At 41.2% G+C, this 23916-nt stretch overlaps 1 protein-coding gene across 1 annotated transcript in view; it reads right to left on the reverse strand.

The window, feature by feature from the left end:
- Window positions 1–23916, reverse strand: part of ano1a (anoctamin 1, calcium activated chloride channel a) — a 72093-nt gene that overhangs the window by 7335 nt on the left and 40842 nt on the right. The window contains exons 8-22 of the mRNA XM_076109867.1: window positions 23631–23686; window positions 23370–23411; window positions 18008–18072; window positions 16777–16911; window positions 13465–13625; window positions 11963–12048; window positions 11450–11461; window positions 8926–8997; window positions 8005–8079; window positions 6214–6415; window positions 5185–5296; window positions 5003–5060; window positions 3567–3667; window positions 2791–2921; window positions 171–323 (exon numbers count right to left, since the gene is read on the reverse strand). Of these exons, the coding sequence (XP_075965982.1) occupies window positions 171–323; window positions 2791–2921; window positions 3567–3667; window positions 5003–5060; window positions 5185–5296; window positions 6214–6415; window positions 8005–8079; window positions 8926–8997; window positions 11450–11461; window positions 11963–12048; window positions 13465–13625; window positions 16777–16911; window positions 18008–18072; window positions 23370–23411; window positions 23631–23686 (1461 nt within the window). The remainder of the gene's footprint in view (window positions 1–170; window positions 324–2790; window positions 2922–3566; window positions 3668–5002; window positions 5061–5184; window positions 5297–6213; window positions 6416–8004; window positions 8080–8925; window positions 8998–11449; window positions 11462–11962; window positions 12049–13464; window positions 13626–16776; window positions 16912–18007; window positions 18073–23369; window positions 23412–23630; window positions 23687–23916) is intronic.

Genomic DNA, 23916 nt, shown 5'->3' on the forward strand with positions numbered 1-23916 from the left:
CTGAGAGCCCACACAGCGTGAGGTGAAGTTTATCAAAATGAATTGCATATCTGCTCTCCTTCTTGACCAAGGTCTTCTCTTGGATTTTTTTTACCCTTAAGAAGGCGGTGTAGCTGAAAACATCTAGCAGAATAAACATTTAATTTCAGTCTGGGTTGGTGGACACCCACCAATGTCTTTGGCTTGGCCTGCAATCGGCCTGCGCAGCTCCATGACAAACTTCTTGGCATCCAGGCGAATCTCGATGATGTTATTCAGAAGAGCGAAGAGCGGAGCCAGAGGGAAGGACGCCACGAAAAGAGTCACCATCCCGAACTGGATGACTGGAGACACAGACAAGAGGAGAAATTAGCAGAAGTTACTGGATGGACACATTGTAATTTTTCTTCAAAAAGGGAAACTGACTGTGGGCACTACCACCCACCAAGTTTGGGTAAAATGTGTGGTGCCCAAAAACTGCTTGAATGCTCCTTTAACTATCCGTTTAAGCTTTTCTGTCGGGAAAATACGGACGGAGTAGCTGCTGTAGAGCTCGACTGATGAGATTTGTCAGAGTTGGAGCTCTGGGAGCTGCAGTAGAGGTGGAAATATCGGTTAAATTAAAGCTGCGTTCATTACTCTTTGGTCACTTGGGAGCAGCAGAACACACAAAAAAATATAACATCTGACATTTTATCACCCTTCAAAGCTGTTATGGCTAACATGTCAGCAAGCAATTGCCTATATGCCGTATTTATAAAAAATATATAATAAAATGACTGCAGAGAGAGTGATTTTAAATAATAATTAGCTCCGCCAGTCGTAGCCTGAGGAGATTATTTGTTCAGTCGCATGTGCATCTGTCTCTCTGTCTGTCTCTCTGTCTGTATCTATTGAAATAAGATCTGTTGTTTGATACACTTGTAGTCTAGACAGAGGTCAATTATGGTTTGTAATCATTCAATTAAACATTACAGCAGTGGTTGTTGCAGAAACACCTGGCAGAGATCTGCATTCAGCTGAGTGAACTGTTTTAGTCATCTGTAGGTTCTTCACTATGACCGACTTCTTTCTAATTACACATCCATTGGTAATGTCAAAATATTGATCAGTGCACTGGCTGAAATAATACAAAAGTAAGTCAACCAAAACTCATTAGTTTAAAAGGTGAAATGACCAATATACTGATACATTACATATCACACAGGCACCAAATAGTTTGTTACACCTGACTGTGACAATTACTACCATCTATCCGAGCCGTTTGACAAGCGATATGTTCTGTCCTGTAGCTCTGTTTAGAGAAGAGGGTGGAGGCAGGGTGGTGCCATTGTTGGACCCGTCATTCAGTTGTGTGGCTGTTCGTCCTTACACACACTACACGTATTGCGAAACGCACGCTGAAATGTGTAGATCGTGTGCACTGAAACTTGCAGTGAAAACCAATGTGTGAGATGCAGCAGTTGGATTTACACTGGCCGACCATCAGAGAGACATGTTACGCTCTGCTGGTCACAGCTAAACATGGAATGTTGCACTTTCCTTTAAACGATAAATATTGAACTAGGACATGAAGAACGGAGAGTGCTGAGCTTGAAGTTTGAAGTAGCTTTAATCATCTCTTTCAGTCGTATTGTTATAAGCTTCCGTAAGCCTCTATCATCTGCTTCCCTCAAGGGATGCACTGCTTAACAATATAGATCCAAAAAGAGCAATTACACGACCGCAACAGCCATGAGCGCTGACCAGCCAAATGAAAAGCTTTAATCTACTTATCTTCATTAAATGCACACTGCCACAGGCACGGACAGAAATCTCTGGTGCACATGAAGCATGACCTATCCAAGGTTCCCACATCACTGAATGACAGACTGTGTGCTGTCATTAAATCAAAGGTCAACCGCAGTGTACCTCAACATGGATAGACGTGAAGCAGGAGCAGAAGGCAGAGGAGTGACTGAATGTGTTTGATGTAACTTGGTATATAGAAGGTGACATTAAAGTGATTGTTCGAAGTGCTCGCAGCCATTATGCTCGTTAGGTTTGACCTCAGAATTACGTGCTCCGCAAGGGACAGGGTGTTATAACGGCTAATATTCCCTCAGGCATTTCTCATGGATCTACTTTGAGTCAGGGTAGAAGACAGCACTCTGACAGAAGAGATGAGGATGATTCGCTGTTAGCAGACGTCGGGCAAGCTGGAAAATGCGTTACTACAAACCTCTCCTGAAGACAGTCGTAGCTTTTACAAATGTTCAGGTAAAACCAGGGTTAAGGTGTGGAAGTTTCTGGTAGTCCCCTGAAATTCCGACCCCAAATGAAACCAATGGAATATAAGTGGGCTCTCGGTAGAACCCCCATGGTGGGTTCTAGATGAAACCCTCGGAATGTAAAAGGGTTCTCGGTAGACCTCCTTGGGTGGGTTCTAGACGAAACCTTAGTAATACAAAAGGGTTCTTGGTAGAACTGAAGGTTGGTTTCTTATTAGCAACCTTAGAAGTTCGAAAAGTTCTGGATAGAGCCTAGAGATGGTCCTGGGTGGAACCTTTACACAATAGAAGAGTTCTCTGTTGAACCTCTCATATGGTGGAACATTGATAAAAGGTTCTACCAGGAACCAAAACCTCCTCTGAAGACAAGCCAAAGAACCCCATAAGCTTCTATACAGTTCCTATATGTTTTAGCACCTTTATTTCTACGAGTGTAAAGCCGAAAATCAAAATTACGTTCAAACCTGTGCAGACCAAATGAATCACAAAAGAGCAGCACGTCTTGTATATTTGTGGATTTGTGTCTCGTGTTTGGACTCACTCATCTCCATGTACTCTGGGCTGAGGCCAACGAAAGGGCCCAGCATGTGGTCTTTCTCGTGGCGCTGCAGCGTTTTGTTCACCTCCTCCTCCAAGTCCGACTTCCTCTTCCGGAACAGTTTCTTCAGCTTCCTGCATGGACCACAAGCCAATCATGGAAATGACACATTTAGACTCAGAGAGGTGTTTCTGTTATTCACCCCCCCCCCCCTCTCCCCCTGATTGATAGGAATGGGGTAGACAAAATAATAGACACACCTCTTTGTAAAACTCAATACAGTATAATTCATTTTCACAACATTTGTTATGAAATCAATTTGTGGTACTTGTGGTATGTCTGATATTCTTCATAGTGAAACAGGCTAACTGGATTATTGGTGGTTAATTGGGGCTACACTCATTTGGATATCTGTCATTTTTTGATCTGTGCCACAGTCTAGAACTGTGCTTTTGGTGTTTTATGTGATAAAGAGTTGGAACCAAACATACAGTACATTACACTTAGAGACTTCCATTACAGTGTACTGTATGAACAAAGCAAGACAGAGAAACTTGCAGGTTGACAGACTGCGGCAAGGGAATTAGACAACATCTGATTCCCAGGTAAGTGTGTCTGAATACCAGACAGGCGTTTCAATGAATCATGGCCGTTGCAAGTACAACTGAGTGGGTGTGCATAATTTGTTCTGTGGCATGCCGAACCCACGTACTGTTCTTTGTGTTAGCCCCATGGGAGTGTGTACGTTGGAGCATGTTGCATGTGCGCTCTGCACTTACGGTATGCCGACCTCAAACAGGTTGTTCTGGATGAGCTGCTTGCCCAGCATAGTGATGCACAACTGGATGCACAGTTCCATGAGGCAGCCTGCATGGGCACACTGGAGGGAGAGGAAGTGAACAGGTGTCGGAAAGTGAAGTCAAACGTGAGGCGGTCGAGCGCAGTTGGAGAAATGTCAAGAAATTGACAGTGGGAGTGAAAAATTAAGCAAGCAAGAGCAACTGACCACGGCAAAATTGAAATAAAAATATTTAAAAGCACCTTACTGCATGTGCTCTCAAAATTAGAAATTCATTAAAAAAGACCACCTACTTCCGGCTCTCTTGCTCGGACCACATCAATCTTCTTCATTTTGATCTGCACATCTCTAAAGTTTCTTGCCTGCATCTTGCACAGTTCTGTTGCTATTGCGGTTACAAAATCTGTCCACAGACATATAAACACCAACGTACTCAAAACAGCCTCTGTGGTAGTTGCTCCAGTACCACATTTGCCAACATGACACACACGCAGACTCACAACTCGAAAGCAATACCAGCTCCGCTTGCGTTAAAACTCAACCGACATATAGTCTGTGTACATCGAGTGGCTTCATGCGTCCCGGGCGGATCAGACGGCTATCTGATCTCTTAAAAGCTAAGTGTAAATGCATCCAAGAAGCATTCAAGGCAGATGGAAATCTGATTGTCCAAGCTGCCTCTGGAGGCGGTTATCCACTCACTGTCTGATGTTCTTAATACATCTACGGCCTATCTCTTCTGTCCTCGTGATAACGGCGGTCAGAGTTCCACTGAAACGAGCCGTTTGCTCTCTGTCTCGTTAAAGCTACGAGGAAAAATGCTCCAATTGCTTCTACCCATACATCTGATCCCTGATCAGCTCGACCACTGAAAGATCTGCGTGGGTGAGAGAGCGACATGTTTACCGTCATGTGAGGAAAAAAACACATCAAAGCTTTGAAGGACGGATCTGGTAATATTCATTTTTTTCCTATCCTCAACTAATCTTTTGTGCTGCAGACCCAAACCAAACATGAATGTATTCACTAACACGTATTGTGTGTGTATCAAAGCCTGATAGGTCTTCTCCCTCTGAGCCATAGAGCTCCATTGTTGTCCAAAAACTATTAAAAACACACCAGTGAGCCGCGCTGTTGCATGCTCCCTCATTACCATGAACACACACACACAATGTAGTTTATTTTGACTCAATTCCACAAACACCGGCCTGCTGCCACAAATACTCACAAATGTGGATTAATCCACTGCTGAAAGTAGTCCTCATTGAATACACTATTTCCTCCCATTTGAGTAACGTCTGTTTAAAATAATAAAGTTCATCGCAGTTCTTCTTAGTCATTTCATGGGCTTTGTTGACATATAAAACCAGGGAATATCCGTGACCTTTAAGTCACACTGTGTTCAGTGTCAATTACCTCTTCCATTCTGTACGATCCAACGACATACAGGTAGTTCCCGGGCCGCCCAACAAGCCTGTGAACCAAACACAACCACACACATGAGATAAGGAAAGCTGCTAGCATACACTAGTATTTTTGATAAAATGATTTAACACAAAAATGCACAAAACACGAGCATTGAGAAGTAATGGTTTTACCTGCCCCTGAAAAAGGCCAAATAGACGATGGGTGTGAATGCATTGCAAAACTTCAGGATAAAGGTTTTGAAGATGAGGCGCTCTTCAAAGCTCTTGTCCGTCTTTGGAACCTCTGAAAAAGAGACAACATGTGGCTTAAACATCTCATATACACATGAATACATCCAGTGGCATTAGGTATTATTATAAGACAGTGGCGGCCCATGTGATTTATACCTGGGCCTTCAGTGCTGAGAGCAACAAAGGAAGACAGTAGCTGTGCAATGAGAAAATAAACTAATGGGAAAAATAATTTGAATACATGTAGTGTATTTATGAAACATTATTAAATTATAAAATAGCTATAACTTTGTGATTCTGTTTAGGCCAGCAGAGGAGGCTTTGCTGGCCCTGACAGCTCCCCCACTGTTATAAGACACTGTTACAACTCTCAATAAACCGCGTCATTGATGGTGTTTACTTTTCAAGATGTCTGCTTGTAATTCCCTTCATTATGGTATTAGTTGGTCTGACTGTCTAATACTGACTTGTGATTTTACATTGGAGTTTGTGGAAAAAGCCCCTGTGCATCCCAGATGCCTCGGTGCATCGGGGGCCACTGTCCAAGAGTCGTTATTTAAAAAGTTGGGAATAAGAACAGGTACAAAAAGTCCGTTCTCAGTGTTTGTTTCACAAACACTCATCTAGGTTTCATACTGAACTGTGATTGGTGTCCAAACTCACAAAATGTCTCAAAATCCTGCTCGTACATACACAAGTTGGACTGAGACTTAAGGTGAGCTCAGAGAAACGTTCCCCCTTCGGCAAATAAATGTGAAAACTCTGCATATACATCAATCTGCACAGTGAAGCTCAAATATCCCAGTGACGCGACAATAAGCAAAACATTTTTGTAATTTAAAAAAAATAATTCCCACAAACACTTTTGCTTGTTGTAAGAATATCTCAGTCTATGTGTAATCAGAAACGAATGCTTGGTTTGAGGATCATTCGTGCCTTTTAGGGGTTAACGGTGAAAATGTGCCTCACCCATTGTGTTGAGCCAGCGGGCGACGGCGGCGTAGACTTCATCCATGATGATGATGACAATGAGGTTGATGATGGCGGCGGTGGTCTTGACGGTAGCTCTGACGTTGTACCCCGCTGCAGGGTAGGTGCTCATGTGTAGCGCTGCCTTGATGCTAATCCGGTAGAGGATGACCCCGAAGACTATGGTAAACGTCACAGCGATCTAAAAAACAAGGAGGAGGAGGAGGAGATCACCTAACGTCACAATCTGCTGAGGATTTCCCAAAACAATCAAGGTAAGGAAGAAGTCATTGAAAAGCCTATTGGATGAACTTCCTATTTTGACAATGTCATTTCTATTGCATTTATTTGAATCTCACCAATCATGAGCGCAAAGGGTCTAAAAGAAATGTGTTGTAATTGTTATGTACAAAGACCACGTTGAAACACGCCAACGTGTTTGCAGGCGTTGCGTGCAATAAGGGCGGCTGTTCTGACATTCACAATCTGAATTCACTGTAACCCGTCTGTGTGCAGAGCAGCAACTTCTGCTACACAATAGCTTCCTGCCACCAAACCCGAACCCAACGAGTCCCGACAAAACCCGGGGTTGGGTCAGTTTTGGACCGTTTTGTTAAAATAAATTTGGGCTTGGTTCAGATTCAGTTTTGGTTAGAAAACGCTTGAACATGAAACTTCAGAGGGATAACCGAAATATAACATTGGTTCAAGTCAGGATTGGGTTTCAAATTTGGGGTCAGGTGTTAGAAACATGTGTATGGATCTGGTTAACATATATTATACATTAGGATACTATTACACAAGTTTAAAAAATGTGTTTTTTGAAGCAGGTCTAAGTGTCTAAATAAATACTAAGTATCAAAACACCCATTCCTTGGAGAAATGCACACAATAATTTAATGTAATTTAATGTAATTCAAGGTAATTTAAGATAATGTAAGGTAATTTAAGGACATTTTTATATTCATTTTGCCTTTTTTTTTTTACAAAGCAATGATAATATGTATATTTTGTGTTAAATACTGTTCATATGTGTAAGAATCCTTGTCTATTGCACCTTGTGTCCAAAGATTGTCCTGTGACAAATTCAATAAAAAGCTGCAAATAGCATTATATCTAGCATGTTTGTGACGGGGAGTCAGCCTGATTAATGTTCAAATTGTGGCTACACATGTAAGATATGACATGCTGATTAAATGTATTGGCCACATTGAAATAACTCAACATTTTACACACTTGCTACACTGCTGAGATGAAAATATGGATATGCATAAAAGTTGAACTGAAGGATTCTCCTGACATGAATGTGACACAAAGAACTAAACTCATTTCACCACCACTCTGTTGGTCTAGTTGAACTGCAGCAACACGCAGTCAACACGCATCTGTTAAGTGATGCTACAGAGAGCCGAGTAGACACCAGCTTGCACGGAGCACACTGACCAGACAGCAGCCGAAAGTTGCAGCCGTTTTAGTTTCGTCACAGAACAAAAAAACACATGAAATACTCAGCTAAAGGTTCACTGTCAGCTAGCATGATGAGTATCCATGGGTATTCTCTTCCATAGTGTGTTTAGGCACATCATTTTCACCTCTTTTGAAAGCCCAAAATCCTTAAAGCTACGTGGAAGTTTCTCCCTTGATAGCAGAAAACATTAGAACTAGAGCCCTGCTCTCCCTAACTGTTGAGTTGAGCGCAAAAAGTGTATATCTTTGCTTCAAATGTCATACATTAGTTAGAAATACAAAGGCTAGGGGATGTAACACTGCAGGGAGGCCGCTGAGACTCACCATGAAGCACATCATCACCACGGTAGTCAGGTAAGCTGGCAATCTGTCGGTACAGGTCAGCTTCACCTTCTCATCCTGAACACACACACACACACACACAGTTATGTGAGTGACATGAAGAACACATGAAGAATGTCTGAAACATTAACCGCATTTCCAGCTGTTTGGACCTTTGTGTCATGTCTCTCTGTCAGTAGCAGCTCTTAATGCTGAGGGCACGCAGCACACACACACACACACCATAAACACACACACAGACACTATGTAGCGGCAGTGGAGCACAGCTAATTCCGCCCTGAGCCATCATGTCACATCCAAGCCTACTTAGAACTGGGTCAGAAAGCTCAGGAAGTGTGTGTGTGTGTGTGTGTGTCTGTGTGTGTGTGTGCATTTGAAGAGAAATAATATGTGACCTTGGTACAAGACAAAAGTCAAAAGGATGATAATCCAAATAGACATGCCCATGTTAAATGTGTCGGTGCATGTTTCAGTGTTTCAGGAAGAGGAAGTTGCTTGGTTGAACCCTAGAAATATCGCCCATTTTCTCTGCAAGTTCAATACCAAACTGCACTGAAATGAAGTGAAACCAGGCGGCAATCTCCGGTTCTGCCGAGTGAAGCCGATACGATGAGTGTCTTAAAACTTGCATTATCTCTACTGACCAGCAGGGGGCGACTCTTGTGATTGCAAAAAGAAGTCTGATTGTTTAGAAGTCTATGAGAAAATTACTCTACTTCTCACTTGATTTATTCCCTCAGTAAACATTGTAAACATGAGTTTATGGTCTCAATCACTAGTTTTAAGTCTTCTTCAATACAGTATGATGTTCATTTCGTAAATTATGGTCCCAAAGCCCTTATCGCTGATCTCTAAAAGATGACGACTCATCTGACTGTGCAGTAACGCTTTAATCGGTTTTACCTCCGGGGTGGAATGCTCCTGTCTCATTGTCTTTTGCATGACCCGGAACTCGTACTCCGCTCGGTTGTGGTCCTGGAAAGAGAAAAAAATATCAGTTTGGATGTTACAGTTACTGATTACGCTATACCTGATATGTTATGAAGCAGTGAGTGCATAAGACAACAAACTGTTAGAAAATGATCATTGTGGTATTTCAGAATGGAGGGATAAAATTAAAATGAGCAGCCTGTTTGTGTGAAGTTTTTGCCAAATGGTGTGTTTGAATTAGAGTACAGCGTTCTGTTCAAGAAAAGAGAAAAAAATGCGTCGACCCAGTCTGCAGTAAGCCAAGAGGAATGAAGAGGAAACTGTATCATAAAAACAAAGCTGATAGGTTAGACGGTCACTTTTGGCCCGTAGATCCACGTGGCAAGCTGATGTACAGAAAGACGGAAAAAGTGAAGACAGACACAAAATGACCCAAATGCAGAGAGAAGCTGCCTATAGACACAAAACAAACTTCTTCAAGATGTGGAATATCCAAAGTAACAATTGCTCTTGTATTATTTCTTATTCTGAAGCAATAATACTGTTTCTGTCCTCATCATTACTGCTGCTTTACTTCCAGCTGCATCAGCTAATTTTTTCCAGGTACTTTGCCTCACTGTAACAAGCTGTAAACACAACACGGACATATTATCACCTTAAGTTGACACAAAAGGAGGTCTCCGGGACTGAAAAGTGAGGCCAATGTGGACCTGCCTTAAACCTGCATTCTCTCTACTGGCCATCAGGGGGCGACTCCTCTGGTTGCAAAAAGAAGTCTGATTGTATAGAAGTCTGTGAGAAAATGACCCTACTTCTCTCTTGATTTAATACCTCAGTAAACATTGTAAACATCAGTTTATGGTCTCAATCGCTAGTTTCAAGTCTTCAATACAGCATGATGTTCGTTTAGTAATTTATGGTCCATTTCAGGTCAAATAGATCAGTACTACGTCGTTGTTCAATCTAAGGAGTTGGCAGTTCCTTTTTTTTCCATTAACATTTTGTGTGAAGCCTGTTTTTCGCCATCAGTAATTAGCATCCCTATTAATATCATAGTTAATGTGAATTACGGATGCAGCTTGCTAACCTTGCTAGCTAGCGCTATCTGGTAACTTAGCATTCACGACGCTAACGGCACCTGGCCCTGCCAGGCCTCACTCTTTGCCAGCTCCATCCTCTCGTCCAAATATTGTCATATCTGACTCCAGAAAACCAAGATGGCGACGACTTAAAAAATTGCTTGAAAACCATAGCCCACAAACCCATGGGTGACTCAATGGCAACTACATCCACTTATTATACAGTCTATGATTTGTAGTGGTGAACGTCTTGGCAATCAGCAGATACAGACTCTAGGAATTACTTGGAGTCATGTCATGGTTGGCCACCTGTAGAATCTAAGTCCAATATTTCACTGCCCTTCTGGCTCTGTTTTGGTCTCCACCAACACCTGAGAATAATTTGGCGGCTAAACGCTTGATGTAGATGAGAGTTGGGAGACAGAACCAAGACTGTAAAGTTGTTGTGCCGTAAAAGCAAAACAATAAGGTGGATGATTCTCTGTGTTACAAGAACCTTTCAAAAATATATGTTAGTATAAAAACACATTTTAGTTCAGTTTTTACACTTCAAAAGGCTGTACTTGTTTCACTGATTCAACTTTTATATAAGGCGCAAATTAGAACAAGATACCCTGCATCTTTGATCTCTTTTGGTCCTGTTACAGGAAACCTATTTTTAGGTATTTTAGAAATGCATGAGTTTGACATATCGCTGTCTTCCCAGCCAACATGTCCACGTGGGCCCAATAAAAAGTGAGCTGAGATTGCATGGGCCTTTGTCAGTTTCTTGTGGGCAAGGACAAAATTGGACAACGGGTCCCCTTTGATAGTCGCTACTGTTACTCAACAATATTGGAAACCTCAGTCTCCAAGAGCTGAAATAATTATACCGGCTATATCAATTATATTAAAAAATGTGCATGTAAAAATGAATTGTTGTGTTCCTTTTATAATGTTTTAAAAAGGGTGCTCAGGCCATATTTTGCACCCACTTCTTCTATTTAAAGGTATATTACTTGACTTTGGGACTGTGCGTGCTGCCCTCCTTATGGGTATGGAGGGAACGTTTGTCTCAGGGAATTATAAGAGGAGCAAGGACAAGAGCTATGAGTCAACAAAACTGTCCGGTCAACTCCGCTGCCATCATAAACAACAGCAGCAGCATTGTGTTGAGAGGCCACACTAACAAGAGGCCACAGGGATGGCCAGCGTTAGGGCGAACCTCAGAGGCAAAGAGAAAATCTATAGAAAGGAAAAAAACAAAACATAAGACGGGAGCAGGGAAGATGAAAAGGGCGTCAAGTGAAAAGACCTGAGGCAGCTTGAGGGAGAAAAAGGTTAGTGTTAGCGGCTGCAGAATGGATCTAAAACAGTCAGGCAAAAAAAAAAGGAGAGAAGCTGAGTTAAAGCAAGTATAAAGCACGTCGGATCCAAACCTTATGCTCCTCCTGTGAAACACACCACACACACAAAAAACACACAAAACAAAGAAGTCAGTCAGCGGGCCGTTGTCTCTGAAGATTAAAACACTTCACTGTTAGAGCAAAACAGACAAATGGTGGTACACTGTTACGTTTCATCGTGATTTTAAAAGATGCCCTGAGGCCGTGATGTTTGTGTGGGAGCGTGTTTGCTGAAGGCTGACTCACTACGGAGCGCAGACGAGGTGCATTCCCATCCTAACTTCTATGTCATCCTCATTACATTGTGACTTTTAAGTTAAGTGCAGTGAAAAGCGTCTGTATCCTTTCATGAGGTAATAAACGTCTCATCGTGAGGTGGGAGTTGACAATATGCTTCTCCTTAAGTAGACAATTTCAGTTAGCAAAACTTCGAAATGAGATTCGGAGAAGTGTTCGTCCCAATTCTCTAATCCCCGCTCCAGTTTTCTCTTCTTCTATAGCTCGGACACTCATGCATGTGTATCTTTCAACGTGTGAATGCCTCACCTCCTCCTCCTCTCCGAAGTTCGTCAGGTCCCAGACATAGTTGAGTCGCATCTGTCGTCTCTTCCAGTGCTCCATGAAGAGAACGGCTGCACAACCAAGCAGACACAGCGAACTGAACACAGGCGCGTTGCACGTCTACACTGTCTACACCATGACAAGGAATATGTGAGTGTGAACGTGCAATCTTTCATATTGTGAGTCTTTCTGCACTCATGTTCACATATGGTGAATGGACGTGCATTCACGGGGCTCCTTTTCACCTTCCGACTCATCAAAGAGCTTCACAGTTACCCGCTTACATTTACCCATTAGTACATTCAAACTATACAATGGCCAATTAGGGCCATTGCTGGTAAAAAAACAAACAAAAACAAACAATTATTAAGGAGCCGGGGAATGGGTAATATTCTGAGAAAAAAACTCAGAATTTCCAAGAATAAAGTTGCATATTTATGAGAAGAAATAATCATGAATGTTCTCTTAGATTAAAGTGGCAAATATACAAGAAATTAATATATATATCTTCATGCCATCTGTACAGATGTGCTACATGGCCACCTGAAGATGTGTCGGCAGACTTACCCGGTGTGACTAATTGCAGCTATTGCACCTAAAATCACTATAAGCCTTTAATTGTAGCGTTTACAATGACATTGACAGTGCAATTAACACTACTCACAACAAATCCCACACTGTACCAGTAGTGCATGATTCAATCTCTCAATACTTCCCTACTCTAGTCTCTATAGCTCCAAGCTCCAAGTATGTTGGTTCCTAATGAAGATGGAAATCTCATTTTTCTTTTTTTTTTATAAAAAAAGGCTTAAATGCTTTGATTCACACCCTCTGTTAGTGGATACGCTCACTGTTGGTTTGGGTCTTTTCATGGGATGAGTTGACAATAAGGCAACAGTCTGCAGCATGATGAAGTACTTTCATTGTGTACACATGCACCCACGTGTTGCTACTTTGCTACCACAGTGATTTCCAACAAGTGCATCAAGTCTGACGGTACATTCCATCATTGGGTCTGCAGTACGCGAGCCCAGATGGCCGGCATGCTGGGACTCGGTCAGACACCGGCTTCATCCAAAAACACAACCCCTCCCCTGGTCTGCAGCCCTGCTGCTGCTTAACAGATGGCAGCGTGGCTTGGCAAGACATCAAGAGGAGGAGCGGCTCTGTGTTTACTCAAGAGTTACCTTTGCGGGTTCCTATTGTACATTCCATGTGCGCCTAAGGTTCAGTATTTGCGTCTGTCTGCCAAAAGCAGCAATGAATGGATTGTATGGGCTTCATTGGACTGGATGCAAAATGTGTCGTCGCCCCAAAGGTCTGAGGAAGAGCCTGGTGCTGGGAACGTTACACAGCAATAAAAATCCTCCTAAAGGGAGCTACTTGGTGTGCTGATCTATGTGTTTTAATTCTGTTAGATAGCCTATTTCATTGATCCAGAACCCATCCTATGGCATGTTGGATGTGCGTGTCTTTTTTTAACTCACCCCAGAGGGCCATGAAGATGGAGAAGAAGACAGTGGCCGGGTTGTCAAACAGGTGGCTGGCTCGCGCCGTGCCACACGCCGATCTCAGCTTCCAGTAGCTGCAGGCGCGGTCGCACAGCGGACACATGGTGATGTTGTTCCTGGGATCACAGATCTCCATACTGGCAGATGAATTATTGAAAGGGATGAGGACAGAAAGAAAATGATGGTGGAGGGAGATCAGAACAAGTGTTAAGATTTAGATTAGATGGCAAAAATGAATAAAACATAATAAACATGTTACAATTGTAACTACATAGTGCTGCTACATATTGTCTATCTAAAGCAGTGGTTGCCAAAATGGCACACCGAGCCACCCAACGACCAACACACTGTATGTACACAGATGCTTATTGAACCATAAAGCAAGGAATCTCTGTCCGTCTGTCCTTCTGTATGTATGTGTATTTGCTTTGCATATCTCAACATTAATCCCATCTAATTCATAGTTGAATTTTGTGCAAATTGGACATATAACACATTCAATATTTAGGAGAGACATCCCTGGCAAAAAACATTGTTACATTTTGGGGTAATTTGCTTTCATAACATGTCTTCTTTCAGACTAAAAGTGTCTAAAAAACCTACAATAATAATAATCTTAAATAACAGGTAAATAGTAAGTGGTGTACAGTTGAGTTCCATAGCTTTATGTGCTATGGAATATAATTCAATATTTTTCTTATATCTAAACATCATAAGAAATCTTTCTATTCCTTTTAATTGGGGGCCCATGTTGTCTACCTTGCCTACTATAACGGTAACGTCTTCCCCTGGTGTTGTTTCCCCTGGACTGTATTTCAGCTGTGTTTCTGACAGTGAGTAGCTGTGACTTGGGTGTGTGACGCAACGATGTCACAGCAGGTGTATTGCTGGAGGACCCGAGGAAGCGCGGTGTTGAGTGGGAAGCTGTTTGCATGAGCACACAGGCCAGGCATCTGAATGTTGTGATGACGTTTTTGAGCGAGCAGTGCACTATAGTCTGCCCTGTGTTCACACCAAACACGGCTTTAGAGTTAGCATCAGACTGATTATGCTGATCTGGATAAAGTAATCTATCACATTACAATGTGATACAACAATACAAACCATTATATAGTACATTTTGAGGAACAGCAATTGATAAACTGCTTTTGGTCGAAATAAGGCAGGTTTCTGTTAATGCAGAAAATGAAAAACCTGAATTATGTATGACTTGGCATCATGTTGAAATCCTATATACTGTAAATCTAGTCCTGCTCATTGATTTGCAGCACTGCCCATTATGGTCCAACACCCCCAGATATATTAGAGCTTCCTCAGTATAAATTCGCTTTATTTTTATTGTTAGTGCATAAAACAAAACAGCAGTGACCTTACAGGCGATGCAAAACCACAATACCCAAGAAAAGACTAAGAAAACAGAAGAAGAACTAGACTTTGACATGATACAACAAACAAAACAATAATAAGGTTGCAATAATAAGGAAGGAATGAAAAATGAATATGTAAATGAGCTTTTGTAGTATAGAGGGACCTGGCAGGGCTTTAGAGCTGTCCATTGAGAAGGCTGTATAGAGGGGGGGTGGGGGGTTGGTTAACGGTGAGTGATATTGATGAATAGGGCCCGACATCCGTGAAATGGATCTATTTTGTTGTTCTCAATGCTATTTGTCTTTCTGTTGAAAAGTGCTTGTTGTAGAAGGTGTCAGCGAGATGTTGAGAGGTTATTCCTGTCTTTCCATCATAGTAATTTTTGTGTTTTTCTTTATGCGACTAGTATGGGTTTTCAGTGGCGCTTCAACTGAAGGAGAGTTCAGAAGGTGAGACTGAAATGCTGCGACGAGGCACGGGTCAGATTTTATGGCAGATTCGGGATAAAAAACACACAACAAGTTGATCGTGAGGAATTTCCATTATCAGGAAAATTACGACATTCAATTTTCTTATCGTCTCTTGCCAAAAGGATATTTTGTTTGTCCGGAATGTATGTATGGGGGCGGGGTCAGAGCCGGGTGGCATGAAAGTAGTCCCCTGCTGTATTGTTTAATGTGCAGCGTGAGTGTATGTTCTTGTCCGTGAGTCAACTCTGTGTAGTATATATTGTGTGAGGTGTATTGAGTTAGTTGCAGTTTAGAGTTATGGGTCATTATGAAGGTATTATTGCAGATGAATATCATCCTATTGCCAAACTCTAATGTGCTCTGTACATGTTAAGCCTGTAATGAGCTGGTGTCACAATAAACCTGAAGCTTTAGCGTGAATGGGTGGAGTCAGGGTGTGGTCTTAGCCTGGTGCTTACCATCAATGCAAGAGATCTCCATCTTAATAACAGGCCATTTGTTTCTGCTGTTGAAAAACTGCCAAGGTGTTTTAACATACACCTTTCCCATATGAATCAACTGGTTTTAAGAATCATTATAAATTAATTAACAGTAAACAAGACTACACTTGTTTCACATTAAACTCTTATAACAATTAAATTTGTGCTGGAATGAAGTGAAACCAGGCGGCAACCTCCACTTCTGCCGAGTGAAGCTGATGCGGAAGTGTCTTAAAACGTGCATTCTCTCTGCTGACCAGCAGGGGGCGACTCCTTCAGTTGCAAAAAGAAGTCAGATTGTATAGAAGTCTATGAGAAAATGACTCTACTTCTCACTTGATTTATTAACTCAGTAAACATTGTAAACATGTTTATGGTCTCAATCGTGAGTCTCAAGTCTTTTTCAATACAACATGATGTTAATTTAGTAAATTATGGTATTAAGTAAGTAATAGACCATAAAGCAGGGTTTGCTTTAGAGCGTGCTTACTGTGATTGACAGGTCACTGCCGCTACCAGAGATGGCGACGGCAAAATCGCCGAACTCGAGTCTTCAAAACAGCAGTCCACAAACCAATGGGTGACGTCGCAATGACTACATCTACTTCTTATATACAGGCTATTCAAAGTCACACAGTTTTTGGCAGCAGGTAGTAGTGAGGCAAATCAATATGAACTTAGTTTTGACTGTCTGCTGATCACATATAAGCATCTGTTTTCTTGCTGGCACAGATCAGGGGCAGTGACCAGGGGAAGTGGTAAAGATTTGCAGGTCAGTATTTTAACCTTTTACGACCAGTTGTTTTTAACTAGCTGGCTAGTTGGATAGCTAACAAATAATGATGCAGTTGCAAAAGTACAAGACACAAATGAAGGGGAGTTTCAGTAGGAAGAGACCGAACAGACATTTTTCAAGAAAATGATTGTGTGTGTGTGTGTGTGTGTGTGTGTGTGTGTGTGTGTGTGTGTACCTCGGTATGTTATCATCGACAGTGGCACATCCATAGAGGAATACGATGACTCCAACGATGGCTGCAGGGATCAGCATCTGTGTGTAGACTCCTAACCAGGCAAAATATAGTCCGACCTTCTCCCCAAAGTACTTCCTGTAGAAAGAGATGCCGAAGGTGTTTGCAACATTTACAACATTAGTACATCACTGTCAAACAAGTCATTATACCTCTCCCTTAAAGCCATAATAATTCAAAAGTTAGAGCATCTTCAGTTTCTGTACTGTGACAAATTCCCCAGTGAAACAGAATATTTGAGCGGTGAACAGTTAATCCTTTGATTGGACCGCTATAAAGTGGGCGGGCTTAGAATGAAGCGTGATACGGAGCTACAGAGGACTGTGGCTTCACACAAACCTCCTTTGTTACTAAAAGTTGCTGATAGATTGATTGATTGATGGATGTCCTGATATTATTGGTTGGCTTACGTAAGCAAAAGATAATTCGATTTTGATATAGAAATACAAAGAAATTAATTTTTTGGGAAACATTTTTGCATGTGTTGTTAAACAGGTGCACATTATGCAGTGGTGCAACGGATCATAAAAGTCACGGTTTGGGTCATATCACGGATCAGAGTCACAGATCAGATCAGCATAAAATAAAAAAACGGAGCAAATGTAACTTTTACAGATCCCTGCTGACGTCCTGATGACGTATTTTACTGAATATTGGCGGACAACGATCGTCAGTTAAACTTTATTTCACATTGTGATGGTAAACGTTAAACTGTAATTCATCCGCGGTTCACGTGCGTGCCGAACCGTGAGGGGGGATCCGTACGGATCACAATGGTCCGTTACACCATTAACAAATGAGATCTCGGTCGCTATGATTGGGTAGGCCTAATGTTCATTATATTAAATGAATATCAAAGCCACATTATTTGTCAAATGACACCAGTAGGCCTACTACATTCCCCGAGCAGAATGTGTTAGATAGGAGACCCCATGAGATTCAGCTCACATTCCCAGTCTGTTCCCTGGACCACATTCAGCTCAGCACATGACAGTTGTGTTTCTGTGGAAGAGCTTCAGTGGACCATCAATCTGCTCGAGAGAGTCTTGGTCTTGGTCTGGTCAGGGCAGTTAGTGCTGCTGTGAGAGCACCAACCACGGCAAACGTATGAGAACTGCAAGCGTGTCTACGATTCCCCTGATGGGAGTGACAAGAGCAGTGCTACGAATCTGACCTGATGAGTCCGATAGGTTGGTACTTGTAGAAGACGCTGTAGCTGGCCCACTCCTCGTACAGAAGCTGTGAAGAGAAGCACGAGTCAGTAATTATACGCAGAGACGGACCCTCAGCCGCTCAATCGTCCGATTTATGAGTGAAGCAGCTGTTAAAGCAAATATATAATTATTCCATGTTAACATGTTTGTTTGATAGATTCATGTATATTATGTATATTCTCTAACAGAAAATAGAATAATCCTTCTAATTTGCTATTTATGAAAAAGATAGATAAGGGTGTACAAAGCAATTATTTTCATTTACAATTAACCTAGGGATTATTTTCTTAATAAACTGATTATTTGTGTGGTCTATAAAATGTCAGCAAATAGTGAGAAATACTCATCACAAGTGCCCAGAGCTGATGGTTACGGCTTCAAACAGTCTAACAAAAGCAGAAAATACACAAATTATAGAGAGGTTGGAACCAGGATTATCGCAACAATTAGTCGATTATGAAAATTGTTGTTTAATTATTTTAATTATTATTTGATTAACTAATTGATCAATTGACTCATTTTTTCAGCTCCAGTATTAAGTTGCTTTACTGCCAATTAACAGACTGTTAACACCGATAGAAAGAACATCAAAGTAGAGTAGGAATTAAAAAGAGAAACTGAGAGCAGCAGAGTGGTAAGTGTCACATGACTCTATTGTTGCTGTGGAAACGTGCTAAATTATATGAAACTTTATGGACCCGGCCTTTTATTAGCCGCTAGCCTTTGCTTGTTTATGGCGGTCATCAGATAATATTTGCCCACTGGCTTTTATTTGATGATTTATTATTCATCACTGTGAATCACAGCCAGCTCTCTGATGCACTAGAGATACATATGCAAAATTCCTTGCAATTATATTTTCATAATGTGTAATAAATCTAATGCAGCATATTCATGCACATGCTGTCTCAGGCAGCAGTGCCAAGCTTGTGGTGTACGCGGAGATAAGAACACAACCAAAGGAAGTGCTGGGTGACGAGAAATCAATGTAATTAAAGACAAACCTGCAGGCTGTAACATGTATCACCATTAACTTTAAAGGGAGACCGTGTTCCAATCCAGCAGGGAGTTCTTCTGTCCGGGCTTTATGTGAAACAATCCATTGCTGACATTCTTAATATCCAATGTTCTCCTATTCCCACTATAGACCTTTTTTGACAGCAGATATTTTTGACTTGATTTTCATAATGTTTATGTTCTGAGATGGCTCACACATATATTGAAAAAATTAAGCTTTTGATATAATAGACCGCTGTAATCTGACTAGGCTACTTGTATTAATTGACGAAAAAGCATCCATGTGCAGTAATATAGAAAATGTAGGATGTAATACATTGAGATGCCTCGAGATGTAGAGATGCACCGATAGCAATTTTCTTGGCTGATTCCCAATTTCCGATTTTTGTCTGACCTGTAAAATTTTCTAAATGTTTACTTTGTTATTGTCATCCGTAGTGGTGATTTGGATGAATAAAAACATACAATTTTGTTCCTCCACGGTTTATTTTGGACTTCTAGTTGTGACAAATTGCAACCTTTATATTTCCACATGTGTGTGTGTGTGTGTGTGGGCGTGTGGCTGTGACGTTACTGTGTGTGCCTCTAAAAAATGTGTCAGCTGTGTGAAAATGAGACTGATTGGCCGGTCACTGGTCATGGCCGATCAGCTGAAAACCGACTGGTTTAATCAGATCGTTAGGCCAGTGAAGATTCAGTTCTCTAATGGGCCTTTCACACACACCGTGGCAACAATGCCACTGTGCTCTGAAAGCCATTATTTCCAATGGCTTGCGTGGCACCACTGACGCTTTTAGCTTTGCGCACGCCACGTCCTGCGTGAAATGGGCATAATGCTGACTAGCTGGAGGAAGCTCCTTTTGCACCTAAAATGCTGCAGATTTCAGAACATACACCAGGCCAACCGCAAGTAATTAGGGAGATCAGTTAGTTCCTTTGTTCTTAAATTGCATTGACTTTTGGATTTTCAGACCAAAAAATGTTTCATCTTTTTTATTAATGCAGATTGATCATTCTTCATTCAGTATCTCTCTTGCTAGCCCTCTGGAAGATCCGCATTTAGAAATGTGAACCTTATTTAATGCAATAATACTCCGAAAAGACAGACTCTCTCTATGAATCCATGTTTCGTATTTTATTAGGAGGCACATTTCCACCTCAGGCTATATCGGTAAAAAGGGCAGGTGAGATTTAGTACTGATCTCATCTCGTAACCACCTGTAGCAGATTCTTCAGTAAATGATCAATTTCAAGCTGTATTTTCCACATTTACTGCTTCAGTATAGTTTAGTTTGGGGTGTTCGTTGATATTAGATATGTGCATATGTGAGCAGAACATCATTCATTGCAGTGTTAATTCTAGTCATATATAATTTATGATGTTATATGGAAAATGTAAGACTGTGAACGAGTGCGTTCTTAGAAGTCTAACCAAAACAACACCGATACCTGTGTGTGTGTATGTGTGTGTGTGTGTGTGTGTTTCCCAGCGCAATTTATATGCAAATCACTGCTGTATGATCCGGTCCTTACAATGATCATCAAACAGCTGACTGCGTATGTGCTCTGGTCCCACTGCTAGTAGGCAAAGAGCACATTAATCACTGTGAAACACACACAAGATCACACTCCGTTCACAGGCGGAGCAGCGAGGCAACAAGGCTTTTAATCACAGGAGGCAGGCGTTCAGATGCCAGCTTGAGCTCGGAGACAACATTCTCATTTCGTCCGCCGAGGAAAATCTATTTCTTAAGCAGGAACACGTGGGATTTGTGATATATATGTGTGCATATAGTATGTTGCTGTGGAGGCACTTGAAAACACCGAGCTAAAGCTTTCCCTGATGCTTGAGAACAACAGAGGGGGAATTATTAGGCTGTTGCCTTAGTGACACACAGCCCACAGTATAATTATGGAGAGCGTTAGCAGGGGAGGAGATGACTTCAGACTCGACGTGAGCTCTTATTTTATTTTCAGTCGCCTGGATAATTTGATTCTCGTACAGTAGGAGGTAAATGCTCAGAGACGCACAAACGCTGTCGCGTTAGCATGGTAGTCTGGCCTCCATCGTTAGGGTGTAATTCAGTGAGTGGCATGTTTCAGTCACCAAGGCATCGCTGTGTTGGAGGACAGGAGGTCCAAAACTCATGTAAACTGAGAGGAATCATTCATCTCTATGAGGAAAGTTTATAGTTTAACGATTTGAGAGCATTTTGCTGCCTTAGTTTGATCTGTTCCTGATGAAAAGAATACTTTAAAAACTGTTGTTGGGGTGAAATATGAGCTGTAGAAGAAGATCTGGTCATTTTGTTGTGATTGCAAGGAGATGCAGTATCATATTAGTTGACATTTATTTGTGTACATTTCCTGCATTTTAAACTTGGGTCCGATTGACACAATTGTGGCAAATGCCTTCTGTTGCAGAATTTCATGAAACACGACTCCAGCAAAGAAACAAATATAGGGACGAGCGGTGTGAGCCTTTTAAAGCTTTCTTAGTAAACTTCAATTTTACATAAATCACATGTATCATGTTCAACGCTCAGCTCGGCACAGAAATTAGAGCCTTGGGTTAGCTTTTGTAGCTAGCTGGGTAGAGACTTGCTCCTGGCTAACCAAGCTAGCTGTTTTGTTAGTTTATAGTGTAATGGTCATTTTTTTACGTAGTATATATTTTTACTTACGTAGTATATATTTCTACTCAGTATATTGTATTCATGCATAAGTAACTTCACTGTGTCTCTGTTGTGCAGAAGAAGAGTTATCCCTTGCCTGTTCACATAGATAACTAACTGTGTTGTAGGAGAATGTTCCAGCACCAAGGCCTTTGGGCCGCTTGTTTTGGTTTCTGACCGTTTGTTTTTCATTGTTGTTCCTATCAGTCTGAGACCAAAATTCTGAGACCAAAATGTCTGTAACATTGGCCATCGGCCCCCACCTTTGCTCATTCTGTATAAAGAAAGCTTGTTCACTTGTTTCTGGGTTCTTCCTCACTGAGACTGTACGCATTCTGTTGTGATGATTGAACCTTCTCTGCGCAGAGAATAAATACTTAAAAGACAACCTGGTTTTTGGTATTATGTATTTCAGCATTAAAAGACTCACGCAAAGCGGGTATAGGAATTTTTTTTACCAACCAAGCTAGCTGTTTGGTTAGCCAACCCGCAAGCTATTCGTCCACACACTGTTTGCCCCAAAGTACTTTGTTTGTACTTTGAGTCGCATTTTCCGAATCTCTACAATTCGGAAAATTGGCAAGTCAAATGTATTATGACTCATCAAGACACAGGGTGAAAAATAACATATCTTTCTTTTTTTGCACCTTCATTTCAAAGGTACTGTACATGCTTCTTTTGCATAAAAATAAATAGCATTATATTGCAATTTTGCATTAAATTTAAATGTATTCCAAAGCAATTTATTTGAATTTATTTGAATTTATTTGAACTAGTTCAATTTATTTGAACTACACATACAGTGTAAATCACACTGTATGTGATTTACACTGTATGTGTAAATCGCATACAGTGTAATTTGCTATGGCAACTCTTTTTAATGTTTTGAGAAGCTTGAACAAATCAAGTGCACAGCAATTATCAACTACTTGTAGATTTCTATACATGAGTTCAAAAGTAATAAGAGAATTTAAAATAGGAGAGCAATGGCAAGTTTGACAAATTCTTCAGAAGGTTTTTGAAGTGCAAATTTCCAAAACCCTATCAAATAAGGTAAAAACAACACAGTCTGCTTCTTAAATCTGCAGTCTTACAACCGATGATGATAATGTAATAGAATGATTCACTGTTAGTTTTGAGACACAGCACCTGGACGAGACTGATGTGCATGTCTTTTTACACAGCGATTGTGAAATGGACCAAATTGGTGACAAACTGGATTTCTATATTTAAATCATGTCCTGATTGTTACTCATATCTGGTACGAACAAAATGCTCTTTTTTATTTTATCATTGTTGTAATTGCAGAGTTCTCTCTGACCTCATTTGAGAAACCTGACAAAGTCAGCTATCAAAATCCCTGGACAGGATCAAACATCTCATTGGCTGAAACTCACCAATCAGTGGACACCATACCACTGCTCTGGTTGCTAGCCGAGGTTGCCTTGTCTGCGCAGTATAAGTGGATTTGGGCTGGTTTATTAAACGTAAAGGCACTGCAGTCTAGTTTCAGGTTGTGTTTTGTCCGTCCATGTTTTCTTTGGGTTGATGATTATCTGTTAATTGACCGGAAGTGTTGCTGTGGTGACATCTGACTCAATTTATTGACTGGTGGAATTAATCAACTTACCTTCCTGTCGTTAGGTTCTGCGTTCACCCCCTCGATGTCTCCCTGTAATGATGAATACACTTATGTTTATCATGCGTATCATGAATAAAAACTTTAATTTAACAATAAAATACGAGTCGCTGAGCTGGAAAAGCTTGGGTGATTTTCACATTAGAAACTTGCTGAATTGGAGTCATTCTCTCGGTACATAAGCAGCAATTTAACAACTGTTCTCAGGCCAGCGGGGGAGAGGTGGCCGTGAAGTGCGATGGTGATACTCACATCGTGTAGAGGATAAGCAGACGTGTAGTCGCCGTTGGCTAGCAGACTGGTGATCCCTGTGAGAAGGCACATTTAATAGGATTATAATCTAGGAGGAGACGCACGCAGCAGTGTAAAACTGAAGAGCTTAGAGTCAAAGCCAGAAATGACTGTTACATTTCATCTTCGAAGTTAAAAAGGAAGACTTCTTGGTGAAGAATTACATGTATGGGGAATGTTTTCCAAAGCAGATGAAGCTCTATCATGGAGTTGTAATGGTCTGTTATATTAACAGGAAAGCAGTTCC

Source organism: Anarhichas minor, unplaced genomic scaffold, assembly GCF_050575085.1.
Source record: "Anarhichas minor isolate MPS153535 unplaced genomic scaffold, ASM5057508v1 ptg000042l, whole genome shotgun sequence".
NCBI lineage: Eukaryota > Metazoa > Chordata > Actinopteri > Perciformes > Anarhichadidae > Anarhichas > Anarhichas minor.